This window comes from Erinaceus europaeus, chromosome 3, assembly GCF_950295315.1.
Source record: "Erinaceus europaeus chromosome 3, mEriEur2.1, whole genome shotgun sequence".
Classification (NCBI taxonomy): Eukaryota; Metazoa; Chordata; class Mammalia; order Eulipotyphla; family Erinaceidae; genus Erinaceus; species Erinaceus europaeus.
The window spans coordinates 75,350,090-75,368,059 of NC_080164.1; the positions used below are offsets into that span (position 1 = coordinate 75,350,090).

At 49.7% G+C, this 17,970-nt stretch overlaps 2 protein-coding genes across 7 annotated transcripts in view; one reads left to right on the plus strand and one right to left on the minus strand.

Annotated features, from left to right (window-relative positions):
- The first annotated feature begins 99 nt into the window (after positions 1-99).
- Positions 100-4,297, plus strand: WDR54 (WD repeat domain 54). 2 transcript variants are annotated; one of them, XM_007523352.3, is made up of 9 exons: positions 100-623; positions 788-850; positions 1,660-1,726; positions 1,824-1,877; positions 2,218-2,345; positions 3,153-3,253; positions 3,361-3,523; positions 3,940-4,014; positions 4,093-4,297. In XM_007523352.3, the coding sequence occupies exons 1-9, from the start codon at positions 402-404 to the stop codon at positions 4,222-4,224; spliced, it is 1,005 nt and encodes a 334-aa protein (XP_007523414.1). In that variant the 5' UTR covers positions 100-401; the 3' UTR covers positions 4,225-4,297. The 2 variants fall into 2 exon arrangements, with proteins under 2 accessions (XP_007523414.1, XP_016043744.1); XM_016188258.2 differs by lacking the exon at positions 1,824-1,877.
- A 115-nt stretch (positions 4,298-4,412) lies between these two features.
- The window catches only part of RTKN (rhotekin), a 34,638-nt gene continuing 21,080 nt past the window's right edge, over positions 4,413-17,970 (minus strand). For 4 of the 5 annotated variants that reach the window (XM_016188261.2, XM_016188259.2, XM_007523353.3 and 1 more), the window contains 11 exons: positions 13,059-13,258; positions 10,783-10,844; positions 9,865-9,918; positions 9,639-9,756; positions 9,267-9,476; positions 8,466-8,560; positions 8,270-8,376; positions 7,932-8,060; positions 6,674-6,842; positions 5,790-5,894; positions 4,413-5,098 (listed from right to left, as the gene is read on the minus strand). In XM_016188261.2, the coding sequence (XP_016043747.1) occupies positions 4,764-5,098; positions 5,790-5,894; positions 6,674-6,842; positions 7,932-8,060; positions 8,270-8,376; positions 8,466-8,560; positions 9,267-9,476; positions 9,639-9,756; positions 9,865-9,918; positions 10,783-10,844; positions 13,059-13,219 (1,545 nt within the window). In that variant the 5' untranslated portion in view covers positions 13,220-13,258 and the 3' untranslated portion in view covers positions 4,413-4,763. Of the gene's footprint in view, positions 5,099-5,135; positions 5,294-5,789; positions 5,895-6,673; positions 6,843-7,931; positions 8,061-8,269; positions 8,377-8,465; positions 8,561-9,266; positions 9,477-9,638; positions 9,757-9,864; positions 9,919-10,782; positions 10,845-13,058; positions 13,259-17,970 lie in introns of those variants that run through there. The other variant, XM_060187550.1, reaches the window with a different exon arrangement.

Sequence of the window (17,970 nt, forward strand, 5' to 3'; positions counted from 1 at the left end):
GCGTGGTCTCTATGGCGGCGGCGGATTCAGAGGAACCTCTGGAGTGCGGAGCCAGGCAAGCCGGCCTGGGGCTGCTTAAGGCTGCTGGGTGTCTCCTCTGACCCAGACGAGGGGCTTGCAGACGGAAGCAGGGGCCTCGGCGCTGCCCCGCCTCAGGGTGCCTCGGCTCCGGCGCCTGGGGCCGCAGGGGCCTGTCCCGTGACCCTTCCTCCTTTGGGGCTCCCTGGCGGCCCCGAGACTCGCCCCCGGGCTCCCCTCTCCCGCCCCGGGCCCCGCCCCCAGCAGGTGCCTCCATCGCCGGGACACCCCGTCTGGCGTCTCCCCCAGTGCCTCACGACCCCCCCCCTTCCTCCTCCCACAGGAGTCGCTGTCGTCGCTGGTTCCCAGCGTGTCTCCCGGGGATGTTCCGCCGAGAGCGCTCCATCCGCCTCCGCGGCTCGGCTGCCGCCCTGTGCAACAACCTCACGGTGCTGCAGCTGCCGGCCCGCAACCTCACACACTTCGGGATGGTGCACGGGCCCAGCGCCCAGCTGCTCAGCGCAGGGCCCGAGGGTGTGCCATTGGCCCAGCGCCAGCTCCAGGCTAAGGAAGGCGCCGGCGTGAGCCCCCCGCTTATCACTCAGGTGAAGCGTGGGCACGCTGGCAATGGTGTGCTGGACCCTGTCCTTCCTCGACCAGCCGCGAGGAATAGGCCTTCCCTAACCCTGGGACTTACGACTCTTCTGAATCCTCCTGCCCTCTTCTCTGACCCTGACTCCCTACTTACTCCCACACACCTTCTCCCCAGGTCCACTGGTGCGTCCTCCCGTTCCGGGTACTGTTGGTACTCACCTCGCATCGAGGCATACAGGTAAGAAGAGACCTTCCGGGTGGCGTAGATAGCATAGTGGTTATGCAAACCGACTCTCATGCCGGAGGCTCCCAGGACCCAGGTTCAATACCCCATACCACTGATAAGCCAGAGCTGAGCAGTGCTCTGGCAAAAAACAAACAAACAAAAAACTAACCTTCCTGCTGCTCCCACTAGAAGCTTCTCCATGCCTCTTCAAGGGCCCCCAGACCCATCCCCCCTTCGAAAGTTTTCACATGCCCAGCCACACGTCCCTTATTTCTCATCTTCATTACAGTTTTTTTTTTTAATATTTATTTCCTTTTTGTTGCCCTTGTGTTTATTGTTGTTGTAGCTATTATTGTTGATATCGTCGTTGTTGGATAGGACAGAGAGAAATGGAGAGAGGAGGGGAAGACAGAGAGGGAAAGACAGACACCTGCTTCACCGCCTGTGAAGCGACTCCTCCCCAGGTGGGGAGCCGGGGACTCCAACCGGGATCCTTATGCCAGGTCCTTGCACTTTGTGCCACCACGTGTGCTTAACCCACTGCGCTACCGCCCACTCCTGCTACAGGTTTTTTAATTCCCTAGTTCCCCATGTGATATCTGCCACTTTTATTATCTATATGACCTTGAGCAGTTCAGGTAACTCTCCAGACCTCAGTGTTCTCCTCTGTAAAGGAGTGCTAAAAGTAGTGGCTCCCTCCCAGAGATGATTCTGAGGATCAGGCGGGCCAGGTCTGGAATGGGCATGTGATACCTGCAGCACAGTGTTCAGCTGAAGCCAGCAGGATTATGTGTGCCCTTGCCCTTGCCCTTGTTTTCCAGATGTACGAGTCTGATGGTTCCGTCATGGTCTTTTGGCATGCTCTAGACTCTGGAGATGCCTCTCCAGGTACCTGCAGGATTGAGTGGGATGGGGAAGGAGTTGTTTCCAATAACCTTTCCCCTTTCCTGTCCATATTTCTAATATTTCCTCCTGTCATGCTTAGTGCAGGCTGTGTTTGCCAGAGGAATTGCCGCCTGTGGTCACTTCATCTGTGTGGGTGAGGGGCCCGAGGGCAGGGCATTATGGGACGGGCAGGGGAGGGGTTGGTGGGGTATATAACGGGTGTGGGTTTTAGCCAGGGGATGCTGAAGGTGTAAGGGAATTGTAGAGGGTTAGAGAGAAGTATGGGAATGAAGGGACAGGGTGTATGAAAGATTTAAAAATCTATGGAGGGATTCAGAGGGGCAAAGATGGGAGTAGTGAGTGGAGGGGCACAGTAGTTAAAGTGGTGAGAGGTGGCTGTGCTGTTAAGGTATCTGGAAGGGAAGGAGTGTTGAATGTGATGGCTGAACACCCAAGAAGATTGGGAAGCCACCAATGGGACACTGGTTCTGCAGGAACATGGTCGGGGCGAGTACTGGTGTTTGACATCCCGGCCAAAGGTCCCAATATTGTACTGAGTGAAGAGCTGGCTGGGCACCACACACCAATTACAGACATTGGCACTGAGCCTGCCCAGGGACAGGTGAGTGGATTCCCTCTGCCCATTTCAGTGAATCTGGAAAACTTCCCTATCTAGAGAGGCAGGGGACTTTGGGATAATTGCTGCCCTTTCCTAAGTTCCAAAAACCTCAGGTTCAGTGAATTACACGGTAGTTGGTATTGCTAGTTCACTAACATTTTTCAATACTAGTGTGACTTGAGGACCTGGGACTGATGTTTCCAGGATGCTTTCTGGCTCTGACATGTATGGCTTCCTTCTCTGGATGTGGGCAAGTCTTACCTGCTCAGACCCACCCCCAGAGGCTACCTCTCCAAGAAGCCCTCCCCAGTTCCACCTCCCACTGATCTCCCTCAGCCGAATCCTGAATTGCTAACTGTCCTCAAAGATAATTCTGATCTCCTCAGTTGGATAGCAAACCTCTTGAGAGAACAGGGTATGTATCTTCTAAGCCATATCCTCCACTGCACCTGGCCCGAGTGGGCCTGTGGGATATATGGCTTGGGTTTGGGATCATCTAGAGGTCCATAGTCTAGTCATGCTATGACGGACTCACTGTAAGGCCTCCAAATAATCTTAACAGTATGGTCTCAGTTTCATTGTCCCTCCCAGGAAGTTATATACCCTTCCTAACATATGGCAAGGGGGGAGCTTGTAAGAAAAACTTGTATGCTTCCTGAGGGAACCCTGGACACAGTGGGTGAGAACTTCACATCTTGCCTTTTCTCTGTAGAGACAAAGATGCAAATACTGCTTCTCTTCTCCCTCCTGCCCTGTAAACAGGATCCAGCAGGAGAGAAAGGCAAGGACTGATCCAACCTTTCCCCTCAGGACTGCATAGCTGACATGGTGACGGCAGATGACTCAGGCTTGCTGTGTGTCTGGCGGTCAGGGCCCAAATTCAAATTATTGACTAGTATTCCAGGATTTGGGTAAGTGGAATGGAGTGGGGTTGTGACAGCCCCCTCCCCCAGGGTAGCTTCAGAGTGAGTACTGGGCTCTGGACCTGGGAAAGCAAAGTGAGGTAACACCCTTGCAGGGTCACGTGCCCCTCGGTGCAGCTGTGGCAGGGGATGGTAGCAGCAGGCTATGGAAATGGGCAAGTGCGTCTGTATGAAGCCAAAACAGGAACTCTTCACATTCAGATCAGTGCTCATGCCAGAGCCATCTGTGCCCTGGACCTGGCTCCTGAGGTGGGCAAGGTAAGTCTCTTCCTGCATCCTGACATACCCTCATGGCTGGTGCTGGGATGTGTGTGTGTGTGTGTGTGTGTGTGTGTGTGTGTGTGTGTGATTTATTACAGAGACAGAGAAATTGAGAGGGAAGGAGGAAGGTAGACAGACACCTGCAGCACTGTTTGATCACTCATGAAGCTTTCCCCCCTTCAGCTGGGGACTGGGACTTGAACCTGGTTCCTTGCACACTGTAATGTGTGTGCTCAACCAGGTGCATCACCACCTGGCCCCTCACACTGGGATTAGTAAAGAAATTCTACAGGCTTGTCTCTGTACTCAGTATATCCTTCTCTCCAGACACCTGGGCTAGACACTCCATCTTTGAACAGTCTCTCCTGGGCACAAGTCCTGACTCTCCCTTCCTCCTTGCCCTTCTTTTATAGCTACTCTCTGCAGCAGAGGACACCTTTGTGCATATCTGGAAGCTGAGCAGAAGCCTGGAGAATGGCTCCATTGAGGTGTGTTTGGTGAAAGGAATGGCATGGGGGACCCAGGCATGGTCTAGCAGGCCCCGAGCAGCCTCTCTTCTCCCCCAGGTGGAACACTGCCATGGTGAGTGTGTACCTGATACCCAGGTGTGTGGTGCCCGGTTCTGTGACCCCTCAGGCAACTCTTTTGCTGTGACTGGCTACGACCTTGCTAAGATTCTGAGATTCAGCAACATGTGAGAGAAAATCGACCTCCTTCTCCTCCTCCCTCCCTGTGCTATTTATAAAGTACCCCCTCTATCCAGCCCTTGTCTGATGACTCAGTCTCACAGTCATATCTCACAGCCGTTCATCACTCCCAGCTGAGGGGATGAGGCAGGATTAGACCAAGGAGAGAGGTAACCTGTCCTCAAGGACTGAGTCAAGAATGGCATTAAATAACTTTTAATGGTTGAGGTGGGCATTACAAGGAAGATGCATTCCCTCCCAGCATTCTTCAGTGCCATCCTCAAAGCTGGTTAGTGCAGGGAGGTAGGGCAGAGTTGGTTCCAGTTTGTCCCCAGGAAGAGTTGGGGGGTTGAGGGTAGTCCCAGCCAGCCACGATGAATGAATCTCTCAGCATCATGGAAACCACAGTTTAAGAGGGACTTCTCCCTCTCACCAGCAGAAGAAGGGGAGGCCAGGCCGCCAACCTACTACAGAAAGTGCTGTATCCAGAGCCCAACTGCACATAGGTTTTCTCCTCTTCTGGCCAGATCCTGTTGCCAGTACTTTCTCTCTCACACTGGTGACTGAAGCCAAGTATGAGGTGGCCCCTTGTTGCAGAAGCCTCTGGACCTTGGGGATCGCTGTGGGGGAAGAGGGGCAACCAAGCAAGAAGCCCCGGGGGAGTGGTCTGGGGGTACAGCATCCAGGGAGAAAGTTCGGGGTCGCCCCCAGGGCAGGGGTTGGGTCCGGGCTAGGGCAGGAGCTACTGTAGGTGAGCAGGGGTTAGGCAGGGCAGCAGGCTGGTCTGTGAACATTGCTAGCCAGGGTGGGGGCGTCTCCAGCCTCACACCCTCCCGCTGGGCCAGGATGTCTGTCACTGCTGCGATGTCATCCAGCGGCTCAATAGCTGTGGCACCAGGAAGGGGTATTGGGGTGGGGATTGGGGGACTAGTTAGAGCTCAGGCCGCAGGCCTCCCCAACGCTGACCATCACCTGTCACTATAATAGGAGGAAAGCAAAGCCCGGATCTCAGCTGAGATTGCATTATCCTGCAGGAGCAGCCCTTCACCTGGGCCCCCGGGAGCCCCAGGCTCTGGTAAAACTATGGCATATAGGGCACAGGGTGGACAGGGATGGGGAGTGAAGAAGTCAAGAAAGAGGAGGGAAATGAAAGCGGTGCCAGGCAGGTGAAGGGTCAGAGGAAGAGACAGGAGTCCGCATGCAGAAAGGGAAACAGAAAAGAAGAAATTAGGAAAAGAATCCATGGAATGAATCTGGTTCTCTTGGGGGCTTGTTTTGAACTTTGGCTCTAAGAAGAGTTGGAGAAGGCTGGGGAGATAGCATAATGGTTATATAAAAGTCTTTCAAGCTTGAGGCCCTGAGGTCCCAGGTTCAGTCCCCTGCACCACCATAAGCCAGAACTGAGTAGTGTTCTGGTCAAAGAAAAAAAGAAGAGCTGGAGAGAAGAAAGGACTACAACAGGTCCTCAAAGGAGCTGTCTTAGGCCAAAGCACGCTTTTCCTCATTCCAATGTCTGGTTCCCCTTGAAGTCCCCAACCGCACTTCCCATCAGGTCCCCAGAGTGTACTTTCACTCACCCATTTCATGGTACAAGGACCCCTGCTTGGCCAGTGCTTGGGGTGGTTTCCGGGGAGCAGGGGTTTCAATTCTCATGATTTCATCACAGCACTGCTTCCACTGGCCTAAAGGGAGAACATCAGGGGTGTCGATGGGAGGGCTATGAGGGTTCCCAGCTACCACCTTCCCTAATCATTTGCTTCCACACATCTTTGAAATAGAGATCTTTGGGGCCAGGTGGTAGCATAGTGGGTTAAGCACGCATGGTGCAAAGTGCAAGGACTGGCGTAAGGGTCCCAGTTCAAGCCCCCAGCTCCCCACCTGCAGGGGGGTTGCTTCATAAATGGTGAAGCAGGTCTTCAGGTGTCTATCTTTCTCTTCCCCTCTGACTTCCTGTCCTCTCTCGATTTCTGCCATATCCAACAACAACAATAATAACAATGATAAACAACAAGGGCAACAAAAGGGGAAAAAATAGCCTCCAGGAGCAGTGGATTCATAGTGCAGCCACCGAGCCCCAGCAGTAACCCTGGAGACAAAAAAAAAAAAAAAAAAATAGAGATCTTTGATAAAAACAGACTGGGGGTCAAGCAGTAATATACCTAGTTAAGTGCAAATATTACCATGCACAAGGACCCAGGTTCGAGCCCCCACTTCCCACCTGCAGGGGCAATGCTTTGCAAGTGAAGCAGGTCTGCCCATGTCTTAGCTTTCTCTCTCCCTCTCTAATTCCCCCTCTCCTCCCAATTTCTCTATCCTAGCCAATAAAATAGAAAAAAAAGAAAAAATGGCTGCCAGGAGCATTGGATTTTTAGTGCACCAAGCCCCAGTGACAACCCTAGTGACAATAAAATAAATAGATTGAGATTTCTTCCAGAAGTTCAACCCAACCCCCTCCTCTTACTCATGTCAAAGAAAAGCTGCCACAGAGCCTCCATCCAATTCTGCAGGGCTCCCCGACTCTCTGTTTGAAGGGTATGTGTCACTTTGTCCTCCCCATACTGGTTACTGATGCTCAGGGTGAAGGGCCGGCCTGCAGCCTGGTCCAGCTCCCCTGCTCGGACCCGGGTCTCCTGCAGGAGAAAGAAGAGGTTTGCTCCCATCTCCACCCTGGCCACAGGGGTCAGCAGTCACACCAGGCAAGCTTGCTCAGCCCTGCCTTAGGAGGAAGAGCTAGGACCCTTTCATTTACCTCCTACTGGGAGGGGATGGTAGGGAAGAACTGGGGATGGAACACTTAATCCTGAGTCAGGCAAAAAGGAACTGAGTGAGGTAGAGAAAGCTGAGGCCTCAATGCTGTCTTAAAAGTTGTCAAGAAAGCCAGTAAAAAAGAGAGTCATTACACCTGAGTTAGAAGAAAAAATAATTAGAAAAAAAAAGAGTGAAGTAGATAGATTGTAATCTGAGGAAAAAGATGGAAGGAGGATGAAAAAATCCTAAATTAGCTGCAGAACTTTCTCTGAAACTTGGCAGTAAAAGGGTAACACTTTTCAGGGGCCAGGTGGTGGCACACCCAGTTAAGTGCACAGAGTGTGAAATGCAAGTGTGAATGCTGGCAGGGTCCTGCAGGGGGGAAGCTTCACAAGTGTTGATGCAGATCTGCAGGTGTCTCCTCCTTTTCTCTCTCCCTCTCTACTAACCCCCCTTTTTTTGCTCTCTCTCTCTCTCTTTTATTATATTTATTTATTGGATAGAGACAGACACTTGTAGCACTGCTTCACCACTCACAAAGCTTTCCCCCTGCAGGTGAGGACTGGGGGCTTGAACCCAGATCCTTGTACATTATAACATGTGCACTCAACCAGGTGTGCCACCACCTGGCCCCCCATCCTCTCTCAATCTCTCTCTGTCCTATCCAATTAAATTAAAAAAAAAAAAAAGGCCACAGGGAGCAGTGGATTCATAGTGCTGGCACTGAGCCCCAGCAGTAACCCTGGTGGCAAAAATATAACAAAGTAACCCTTTTCCAGTGATGCAGGAAAGAGGGAATGTGATTGTTTCATCACTCCCCATCTTGAAGCTGGGTGCAATTCTATTAAGAGCAAGAGGCTTTAAAAAAAAAAAAGAGCAAGAGGCTTGTGGTGAGTACTCTGAAGTCTGTGCCCACCCTCCTGGGACCTGAAGGAGAGGCTCCCAGGCCCTGGCACCAGGGGACCCATCACCTTGTTGATCTCAATTGTAAACAGCGGCTCTTCCCCAGAGTCTGCATCTTCATGGTGCCGGTAACAGAAGAGGTTTGTGCCTTTCAAGACTCCGTACACTTGAGCCCAGTCCTGCAGCTCCCTGGCTTGCTGCATAAATGACTCAAGGTTTCCTGGGGAAATCACACAGCCCCTCCTCCCCTTCTCTCCAGCCTTCCATCAGGAATTTGCTCCATTCTGCCCACCCTCCTGTCTGGTCCTCTTGCCTTCCCCTACCCCACCTTCCTCTACAGAGATAATCATTTTTCCATTAGGCCTCTGTTCCTAAGTGAGCCCATTCACTCCCGGAGCCACCTCACCTGTACCCTAAGGGAGCCACTGGCAGTAGGCTGCGTCAAGCAGAGAGGCTGAGCCACCAGGCGGCAACACACACTCCCGTAAAGGGGCAGCCAGGCAGGGTTCTCCTCTGGGGAGGATGAAGTGCAGGGTCAAGTCGAGGAATGAGAGGCCAGTGGCCTCTCTTACCATCCAAGGAGCCCTCCCCCACACACTCACCATGGCTGACCAGAGTGAGGTCGTGTGTGCGGAACCCATCTTGCACTGCTGCTAGGGTAAGTGTGGTGTGAGCCAAGAGGTGGTATCGAGGACCACTGTAGGAGACAGAAGTGAGGGTCAGATGAGTGAGGGGCAAGCTGGTTGCCCCTGTGTCCATGTGTCCCTGGAGAAGAGCAGTTTGTCTCCCCCCGGAGGCTGGAGACTTATGAGCTTCTGCTCATTGTGCGGGTTCTGTTATGTATTACAGATTAGCCCCCTTATTCCCACAATAGCCCTGTGAGGTTGGTGGCATTCTTCAACTACCAAATGAGGCGGTTGCCTAGGTAGGTTAGAGAATTTTCTCATCTTTTATAAACTTTGGCAGTTGGTGGAGCTAGAATTTGAAGCCTGTGTTTCTCCAGAGTCAGCATTCTGTCCGTTAACCCCTGAGGTTCTCAAACTACTATTCAGAGTTGCAGTGGTCCCAACAGGAGGCCCCTAGATCCTTGCAGCCATCCTTACAGTTTCCTAGGCTGCCCTGCTCCAATCAGGGTGCTCTGGTCTATTCACAAAAGATAAATATTTGCTGCTCCAAAAGAGACACCAAAGTCAGCCCCTCTCGACATTCCTGTTGGTCCTTTCAGCTGGCGAGGGCCCAGCTCTGTTCTCCAGGTCCCAGTGCCTCCAGCTGTGTGGCCACTGTACATTCTTGCCTGACTGTGTGTGTTCTAGCAGCAGTATGTAGGTTCTGCCTGCTCAGCACAGTCCTAAGTTCACCCAGGACTCAACAGCTGAGGGCATTTGGGGAGTGAAAGACCTTACCCCATAGTTGGGGTGGGGAGCAGGATGGGACTAGTCCCAGAGCCCCCAGCATTCTCCAGCGATGCCCGTACACGCTTCCCTGAGGATCGGCCCAGGGAGCTGCTGAGTTTGGTGGCAAGCCTCTTGGGGGCGGCAGCCAGGGCCCCCTCCTCTTCCATGTAGGCCCCATACAGCTCCAGCCGCAGCTCAAAGTCTGGCCCTGCCTCCGTGCTACAGGTGTGTGTGGGGGGGGAGAGGAGGTTGGTGCAGGGAAGCAAGGATGTGGAGAAAAATATAGCACAGTGCCACAAAGAGAGGCCTCATCCTCTCCCCACCCGTAGCTAAATAGCATGAGAGTGGAGAAGGGAGGGAACTCCAGGACAAGGGACTCACAAGAGAATGCTATTTTGAAAGGAGATATCTGTGAGGGTCCTGTCCACCAGAATCGTCTCTGTGTCCTGAATGTCTTCCCCTAGCTGTAGCAGTAAGAACACAGCCCAGCGGTGGAGGTCTGGGGAACAAAAAGCTGGTGAAGATGTGCACACCCATCCCACCCCCAGCCTCCACTCTGAGTCATTCCTCAGTCCTGTGCAGTCATCCCAGCATGGGTGGAACTCACCGCCTTTGTTCTTGAAATACTCTGTGTCCTTCCACATGAGTGGAATCCGGAGGTCTAAGGTGGAGGGGAAAGGAACATTGAGTCAGGTGGAAGGTCTTGTGGTTGGGTAAAGGGTGGCAGCAGTAGCTGGGGCAGCTGTGCTTTTCCTTTATAGATAGAGAGGAGAGACACCTGTCTCACTGCTCCACCACTTCTGAAGCTTCCCCGCTGCAGGTGGGGACCAGGAACTTGAACCTGGGTCCTTGTGCATGTGTGCCGAGTGCACTACCACCTGGTCCCAGAAGTTGCATTTCTTCTTCTTTTTTTAATATTTATTTATTCCCTTTTGTTGCCCTTATTTTTTTATTGTAGTTATCACTGATGTTGTTGGATAGGACAGAGAGAAACAGAGAGAGGAGGGGAAGACAGAGAGGAGGAGAGAAAGACACCTGTAGATCTGCTTCACCTCCTGTGAAGCGACTCCCCTGCAGGTGGGGAACCGGGGGCTCGAACTGGGATCCTTACACGGGTCCTTGCGCTTTGTACCACCTGCGCTTAACCTGCTGTGCTACCACCCGATTCCCTCTTTTTCGTTTTTTTTTTTTTACTAGAGCACTGCTCAGCTCTGGCTTATGGTGGTACTGGGGATTGAAATTGGGACCTTTGGTGCCTCAGGCATGAAAGTCGTTTTAATTTATTCTATTATTGGATAGAGACAGAGAAATTGAGGGGGGAGGGGTAGGTAGGGAGAGAGACACTTGCAGCTCTACTTCACCACTTGTAAAGTTTTCCCCCTGCAGGTAGGGACCAGGGGCTTGAATTCAAGGTCCTTGAGCACTGTAGTGTGTGCATTTAGCCAGATGCAACACTGCCTGGCCCCTGAAAGTCCTTTTTATATAACCAGTATACTATTTGCCTGGCCCTAGTTGTGCTTCTTACCAGAGATGCAGACCCGGCCACGGCAGGGGGAACGATCAGCAGGTGAACTGCTCTCAGAAGGCCTGTGGACAGATCACAAGGTCCTAGCTGGTCACTAGTATCCCCAACCCCTCTAGATCCTGTTCCCCAATGCTCTAGGGCCCCCTGACCCAGGGCTTATTCCAGGCCTCCTAGTCAGGATGAGATGACAGGACTTAGGTCTACCAGGGAGGACTGACACCCAGAAAATCAGTGAGATTGGGGACATCAGAGGCAAACAGTCACATACACTGCATGCAAGCTAGAGATTCTTCCCACCAGACACCCTCACTAACCACCTTCCCAGGCTCCTGATAGGGACAGATGGGACCCTGATAGGACAGACACTTCCAGAGATCAGAGATACTACCTTTCAAGGGCATTAAACCTTAGGCTTGAAGGAGCTTGCAGGCTTTCTGTCTAACAAGGCAGGTGCTTGAATCCACTATATATATATATATATATTTTTTTTTTTTTACAAAGGAGATTGCTGAGTCAGAAAATCAAGTTGGTCAGTGATAAGAGGAAAAAAAGAAGTAGGGGACATTTGTTTTCTAGTCGCCACAAACCTTCCCTTCTCCACACCTTTGAGTCTCCTCCCCTCCACTCCCCTCCAGTCATCAGGAGTCACTAGCATGTGTCACTTCCCTGAGGTGATGGCCAGTTTAGACAGACTACATCCTAATGCCCCTAGTGTGATTAGGGTTAGTAGGGTCTTAAGCTAAATGATGTGGCACTGGTGGCAATGCACTGAGCTGTCAGGGACTTGGAGCATACCTCTAATCACATTGTCAAGGCTGTGTGGGGACAGAGGATAAGCAGGGCAGAGCAGATCAGTGGTTACTTCAAAAGAAAGCAAACTCACAGGAGAATCTCTACCTCTCCACACATTCCCCACATACCTTCCTTTAGCTTTGTGGGGGTGACCAGAGCATGGTTTGTTTGTTCATTTATTTATTATTGGATAGAGACAGAGAAATTGAAAGGAGGATGAGAGAGGCAAAGAGAGAGATACCTGCAGTCCTGCTTCACCACTCATTAAGCTTTCCACCTGCAGGTGGAAACAAGGGGCTTGAACCTGGGTCCTTGCACACCATAATGTGTGCACTCAACCAAGTTCACCACTGCCTGGCCCCCAGAATATGGTTTTTATTGGTCCTGCTGGGCGATTCATTAGGTGAGTTATAAAGGGCTCCCGGTGTCAGCCTTCATGACTGAGCTGGGGTGAGGGGCAGGACTTTCTCCTTACTCAGCCTTGGGAGTCAGTCAAGCAGGTTACTTTGCAAGAAGCTAGTTCCCCTGTTGACAGGAACTCTCAAAATGTCCAATTTACGGTTCGAGCCCCTAGATCCCCACCTGCAGGGGAGTCGCTTCATAGGCGGTGAAGCAGGTCTGCAGGTGTCTATCTTTCTCTCCTCCTCTCTGTCTTCCCCTCCTCTCTCCATTTCTCTCTGTCCTATCTAACAATGACATCAGTAACCACAACAATAATAACTACAACAACAATAAAAAACAAGGGCAGCAAAAGGGAAAAAATTTTTAAAAAATTTTTAAATGTCCAATTTACAGAATCATCAATTTGCTAATATTTTCTTCACTGCTTTGGTTTTACCACTGCATCTGTGAAACCATTTCACTGAGATCTGTCATCCATCAGGAGCAGAGCCCTTTTAGAATGTGCAAGGACTCAAGTTTGAGCCCCCGGTCTCCCCCTACAGGGGGAAAGCTTCACAAGTGGTGAAGCAGTGCTACAGGTGTCTGTCTGTCTCTCTTCCCCTTTCTTCTCAATTTCTGGTGGTCTCTATTCAATAAATAAAGATTTTTTATAAACTGTACAAACAGAACTGGGGAGGTGGTACAATGGAGAACATGTTAGAATGTACAAAAACTGTGTGGAGAGGCAGGCTTTCTCTTAAGTGGGGCTATACAGTTTTCTTTCCCGGTCCCCGCCTCTGTGATGAAGCCCAGGTACTACTGTCGGCTTGTGGTAAGTGAGCGCTTCAGCAAATTAGCCACTTGGTGAACTGGCTTTGAGAAAAGTAGTTTTCCGGAAGCCAACCAGCCTCCTCTCAGACAGCCTGGCTTTCCTGGGCTCAGCCTTAGTCACCCACTAGTACACCTCTGGGCAGCACGCTGCTGTAGTGGGAAAACACCCAGGTATCCTCCAGGCCGCAAAGGCCTCCTGGGTAGTCCACACCCCGTCTATTACAAACACTGTACCACCGCCCTCCCCAAGGCCTCGCCTCCCCCTTGCTCACCGCTGGCCTGTCTTCCCCAGCACCTGCGCCTCCTTGCGCCGCTGCAGCTCGCCCATGTAGCTGAGGATGCGACTGTTGCACACCAGTAGGCTCTTGGTGGCCTCCAGAGCCTGCTCACGCTGGGAGCAGGCCGCCAGCAGCTTGCATGCCCCCTCCCGCATTCGGATCTCATGGTCCAGCTTCCTCTGCAGTTCAGTGTCCTAGGAAGAGAGGGAAGAAGTATGAGAAGGGAATGTCAGTCAGGACAGTCTAAAGCACCCTATAGTCCCCAAATGGGCTGGGCCCCAGACCCCAGGAGAAACTATCAGAACTTGTCTGAAGCAACTCAAGAATAAGGGCTGATTAGCAGCCTCAGCTGCCCAAGAATAACCAGATAACATTGTAAAAATGCTGGTGACCTCATGCATTTATTTGATGGTGGGAGTATATACTTCAGTCTCTTGAGTGCAATTTGAGAAAACTTATAAAAACTACACTCTCACCCTTTGATTCAACTACCTAGTATCTCAGGGTTTATCCTACAGATAGAGCTACACATGTGGGTAAAATGTACTAAAGTATACATAACAATGTTGTTTTTGTTAGTTTATTTTGCCACCAGAGTTCTCACTGGGGCTCAGTGCCAGCACTATGAATCCACTGCTCCTGGTGGCCATTTTTTCCATTCTATTGGATCAGACAGAGAGAAATTGAAAGGGGAAAGTGAGATAGAGAGGGAGAGAAAGACACCTGCAGACCAGCTTAGGCCTTTGTGACTCATCTTCCCTGCAACACTGTTTTAAACATCAAGATTAAGAACTAGGAAATAGCTACTTAATAAAGCATGCTTTACTGTGCTCAAGAACACCAGTTCAAGTCCCAAGCCAGTGCATTAGAGCACCCTGAAAACGGGAAAATGTCACGAGCAGCTGAAATGTGTGTGTGTGTGTGCGCGTGCGCACACACACGCACACTTGCGCACACACGCGCACGCCTGCCTGTCTGTCTGCCAGGATTGGTGGGTGTGTGTTTCTGTCTGTCTACCTGCCTGCCAAGAGTGGCAAAATTGTGCAGACACCCAGTGAAGACCTAGCAGCAAAAAAAATAATAATAATAATAGGGAGTCTGGCAGTAACGCAGCGGGTTAAGCACACGTGGTGCACAGTGTGAGGACCCACGTGAGGATCCAGGTTCGAGCCCCCAGCTCCCCACCTGCAGGGGAGTCGCTTCACAGGTGGTGAAGCAGGTCTGCAGGTGTCTATCTTTCTCTCCCCCTCTCTGTCTTCCCCTCCTTTCTCCATTTCTCTCTGTCCTATCCAACAATGATGGCATCAACAACAATAAAAACAAGGGCAACAAAAAGGAAATAAATATTTTGACACCACATGAGAATGCCATGGTACCAGGGAAAGGTCAGATGCTGGGTGCACCTCTCTGTCTCTCTTTCTTTGTCTGAAATTAAAGGAATGAAAAAGTCGGCCTAGGAGTAGTGAAGTCCCAGCACTGCAAAAACCAGTATCAGTGATAAAAATAGGCACTGGTTAAAGAAGATACAGCTCATCTACACAGCGGAATATTATAGAATGATACAGACATATGTGTGTGTACATATGAAAGGTTTAAAATTATACAAAGTGAGGGAAGAAAACATTCTTTTAGCATGATATTTTAATTGGGCTATGTGTGACTAGACACATACATAAAATATGCATAAAATAGAGACTTCAAGATTGAGAGTCAAAAATGGGAAACATTCACAATACATTTCATATACCCTTCTTTACTACTGAACTATTGGAAATTGTGTTATCTTTCCAAAAACTCAAATTTGGGGCTGGGAAAATGACATAGTTATGCAAAAGGCTTTCATGCCTGAGGCTCTGAAGACCCAGGTTCAATCCTCTAAACCACCATGAGCCAGAACTGAGCAGTGCTCTAAGTTTAAAGGGAATAATAATAAACATTTTTTTAAAAAGGAATAAAAAATTAAGCCTAGGGCAGGGGAGATATAATGGTTATGCACAAAGACTTTATTTAGTATCTGAGTGTCCGAAATCCAAGGTTCAATCCCATGTGATACCATAAAACTGAACTGATCAGTGCTCTGGTAAAAATAATAGTTAAAACTGGTGTATTGCACCAAAGTAAAAGACTCTGGGTGGGTTGAGGGGAAGAGTACAGGTCTTGGAAAAGGATGACAGAGAACTTAGTGGAGGTCATATTGTTATGTGGAAAACTGAGGACTGTTATGCATGTACAAACTCTTGTATTCACTGTTAAATGTAAAACATTAATCCCCCAATAAAGGGAAAATTTTTAAATAGTTGATTAGTTAAATCTGGAGGCCAAGAGATGACTCATCTAATTGAACACATACTTTGCCAAGTGCCCTTGAGCCCCTGGTCACCACATAGGAGGCCCATGCAAAGAAGCAGCTTCACGAGTAGTGGAACAGTGCTGTGGAACTTCTTCTCTCTACCTCGTACCCTCTCTGACTCTAATTCTCTATCTGAAAAAATTAATAAATAAATAAATTTGGGGCCATCAAAATAGCTCACTTTAATAGTGTGCTGCTTTGCCATGTGCATGGCCCAGGTTTAAGTCCAGCCCCTACCACACTGAAGGAAGTTTCAGTGCTGTGTTCTTTTTCACTCTCTCCTCTGTCTCTGTCTCTATCGAAACCTAAGTAAATAAAGAAATGCTCTGAATTAAAAACAAATTACCAATACTCAAACTTATAAGGTAAGAATTCCTAGAAGTAGGACATAATAACATTTTTATTTAACTTCCCCAAGTGGTTCTGAGGTATAGCCAGGGCTGAGAACCACCAACTAAAGTTAGACAGTAAAGGTCATTGAAGGTGATGTGAGACACAAATGAGGGGAAACATCTAGTTGACAAGGGGTCAGTGAAGAAAAAGCAGGCTGCGGTCCTGAACACAGCCCATTATAATCAGTGACTCCAGCATGTGCTGGCTCTCTGAACTTAGGAGGTGAGGACAGAGGAAGGCAGCTAAAGCAGGCCTGGGGGGAGAGGCAGAGAACGCTGTGAAAAAGAGCCAGAGGGGAGGCCCTGGAAGAAGCATCAGAACTGTCAGGAACAGGCTGGGCAATGGCACACCCAGTAGAGCACACACATTACCATGCTCCAAAACCCAGGCTCAACCCCTGGTCCCTACTTGCAAGGGGGAAAATTCACAAGTAGGGGAGCAGTGCTGCACGTGCCTCTTTTTCTTTCTTTTTTTCTTTCTTTTTTCCTTTTTTTCTCTCTCTCTCTTTTTAAATATTTATTTATTTATTCCCTTTTGTTGCCCCTGTTGTTTTTATTGTTGTAGTTATTGTTGTTATTGATGTCATTGTTGTTGGATAGGACAGAGAGAAATGGAGAGAGGAGGGAAGACAGAGGGGGGAGAGAAAGATAGACACCTGCAGACCTGCTTCACCACTTGTGAAGTGACTTCCCTGCAGGTGGGGAGCTGGGGACTTGAACCGGGATCCTTACGTGGGTCCTTGCACTTTGCACCACCTGCACTTAACCCACTACGCTACCACCCACCCGACTCCGCTACTGCCTGACTTCCTTCTTTTTTTTTTAACATTTAATTTATTTATTCACGAGAAAGATAGGAAGGTGGTCTGGGAGGTGGTGCAATGGATAAAGCATTGGACTCTCAAGCATGAGGTCTTGGGTTTGATCCCCGGCAGCATATGTACCGGAGTGATGTCTGGTTCTTTCTCTCTCTCTCCTCCTAGCATTCTCATAAATAAATTTTAAAAAAGGAAGAAAGAAAGAAAGAAAGAAAGAAAGAGAGAGAGAGAGAAAGAAAGAAAGAAAGAAAGAAAGAAAGAAAGAAAGAAAGAAAGAAAGAAAGACTAAGATAGGAGGAGAAAGAACCAGACATCACTCTGGTATATGTGCTGCTAGGGACTGAACTCAGGACCTCAAGCTTGAGAGTCCAATGCTCCATCCACTGTGCCATCTCCTGCACCACCAGGTGTCTCTTTTTCTCTCTTCCTCTTTCATCTCCTCTATCTCCCTCTCCCTTTCTACTTCTGTCTTTAAAATTTTTTTAAAAAATTAAAAGTTAAAGCAAGCCCACCAGAAAGAGTATAGTATTGTGCAAATACCAAGTCCCATTGATAATAGGTGGACCGTAGGTGACAAAAAAAATAATAAACGCAACAATTGCCACCTCAACATGCTTCAGCTCAGACTGTGTCCAGAGGCTGCAGGTGTGGAATGACAACCCTTCAGCTTCATTACTCGGGTGAGACCTTTCCTTACATAGTATTCTCTAATTACATCCCAGGTGGTTCACTTTCTAACAAAGACCCAAAACCTAGATATACACCAGGTTCTGTGAGAGAGAGCATATGTTCACATGTATCCATAAACTAGTGCAAAATATATACCTGAAAGCAGAAGTACATTAGAGTTTGCAGCGAGTACCCCCCTAACACTTCCTCTCCACTATTCTAACCTTTGGGTCCATGATTGCTCAACAATTTCTTTGGCTTTGTATGTTAACTCTCTTTTCAGCCATCAGGTTCCAGATGCCATCATGCTGCTGGCCAGGCTTCCCTGGACTGAAGACCCCACCAATATGTCCTGGAGCTCTGCTTCCCCAGAGACCCACCCTACTAGGGAAAGAGAGGCAGACTGGGAGTATGGACCGACCAGTCAATGCCCATGTTCAGCGGGGAAGCAATTACAGAAGCTAGACCTTCCACCTTCTGCAACCCACAAAAACCCTGGGTCCATGCTCCCAGAGGGATAGAGAATGGGAAAGCTATCAGGGTGTTGTTAAAATTCGTAGGCTCTAGCCGGGCGGGCTAGCTTCACGGGCGGGTAACAGAGACGCGGAGACAACGGCTGGGCAGGGAAGCTGTATTTCTTTATTCAGGAACAACGATTCATAAACTAAACCAAACTA

Coding starts and splice junctions, on each gene's coding strand:
- WDR54 (XM_007523352.3), top strand. CDS start 402: ATGTTCCGCCGAGAGCGCTCCATCCGCCTCCGCGGCTCGGCTGCCGCC. Junction 1,727..1,823: donor CTCTGGAGATGCCTCTCCAG/GTACCTGCAGGA, acceptor TGTCATGCTTAG/TGCAGGCTGTGTTTGCCAGA. Junction 3,254..3,360: donor ACTAGTATTCCAGGATTTGG/GTAAGTGGAATG, acceptor ACACCCTTGCAG/GGTCACGTGCCCCTCGGTGC.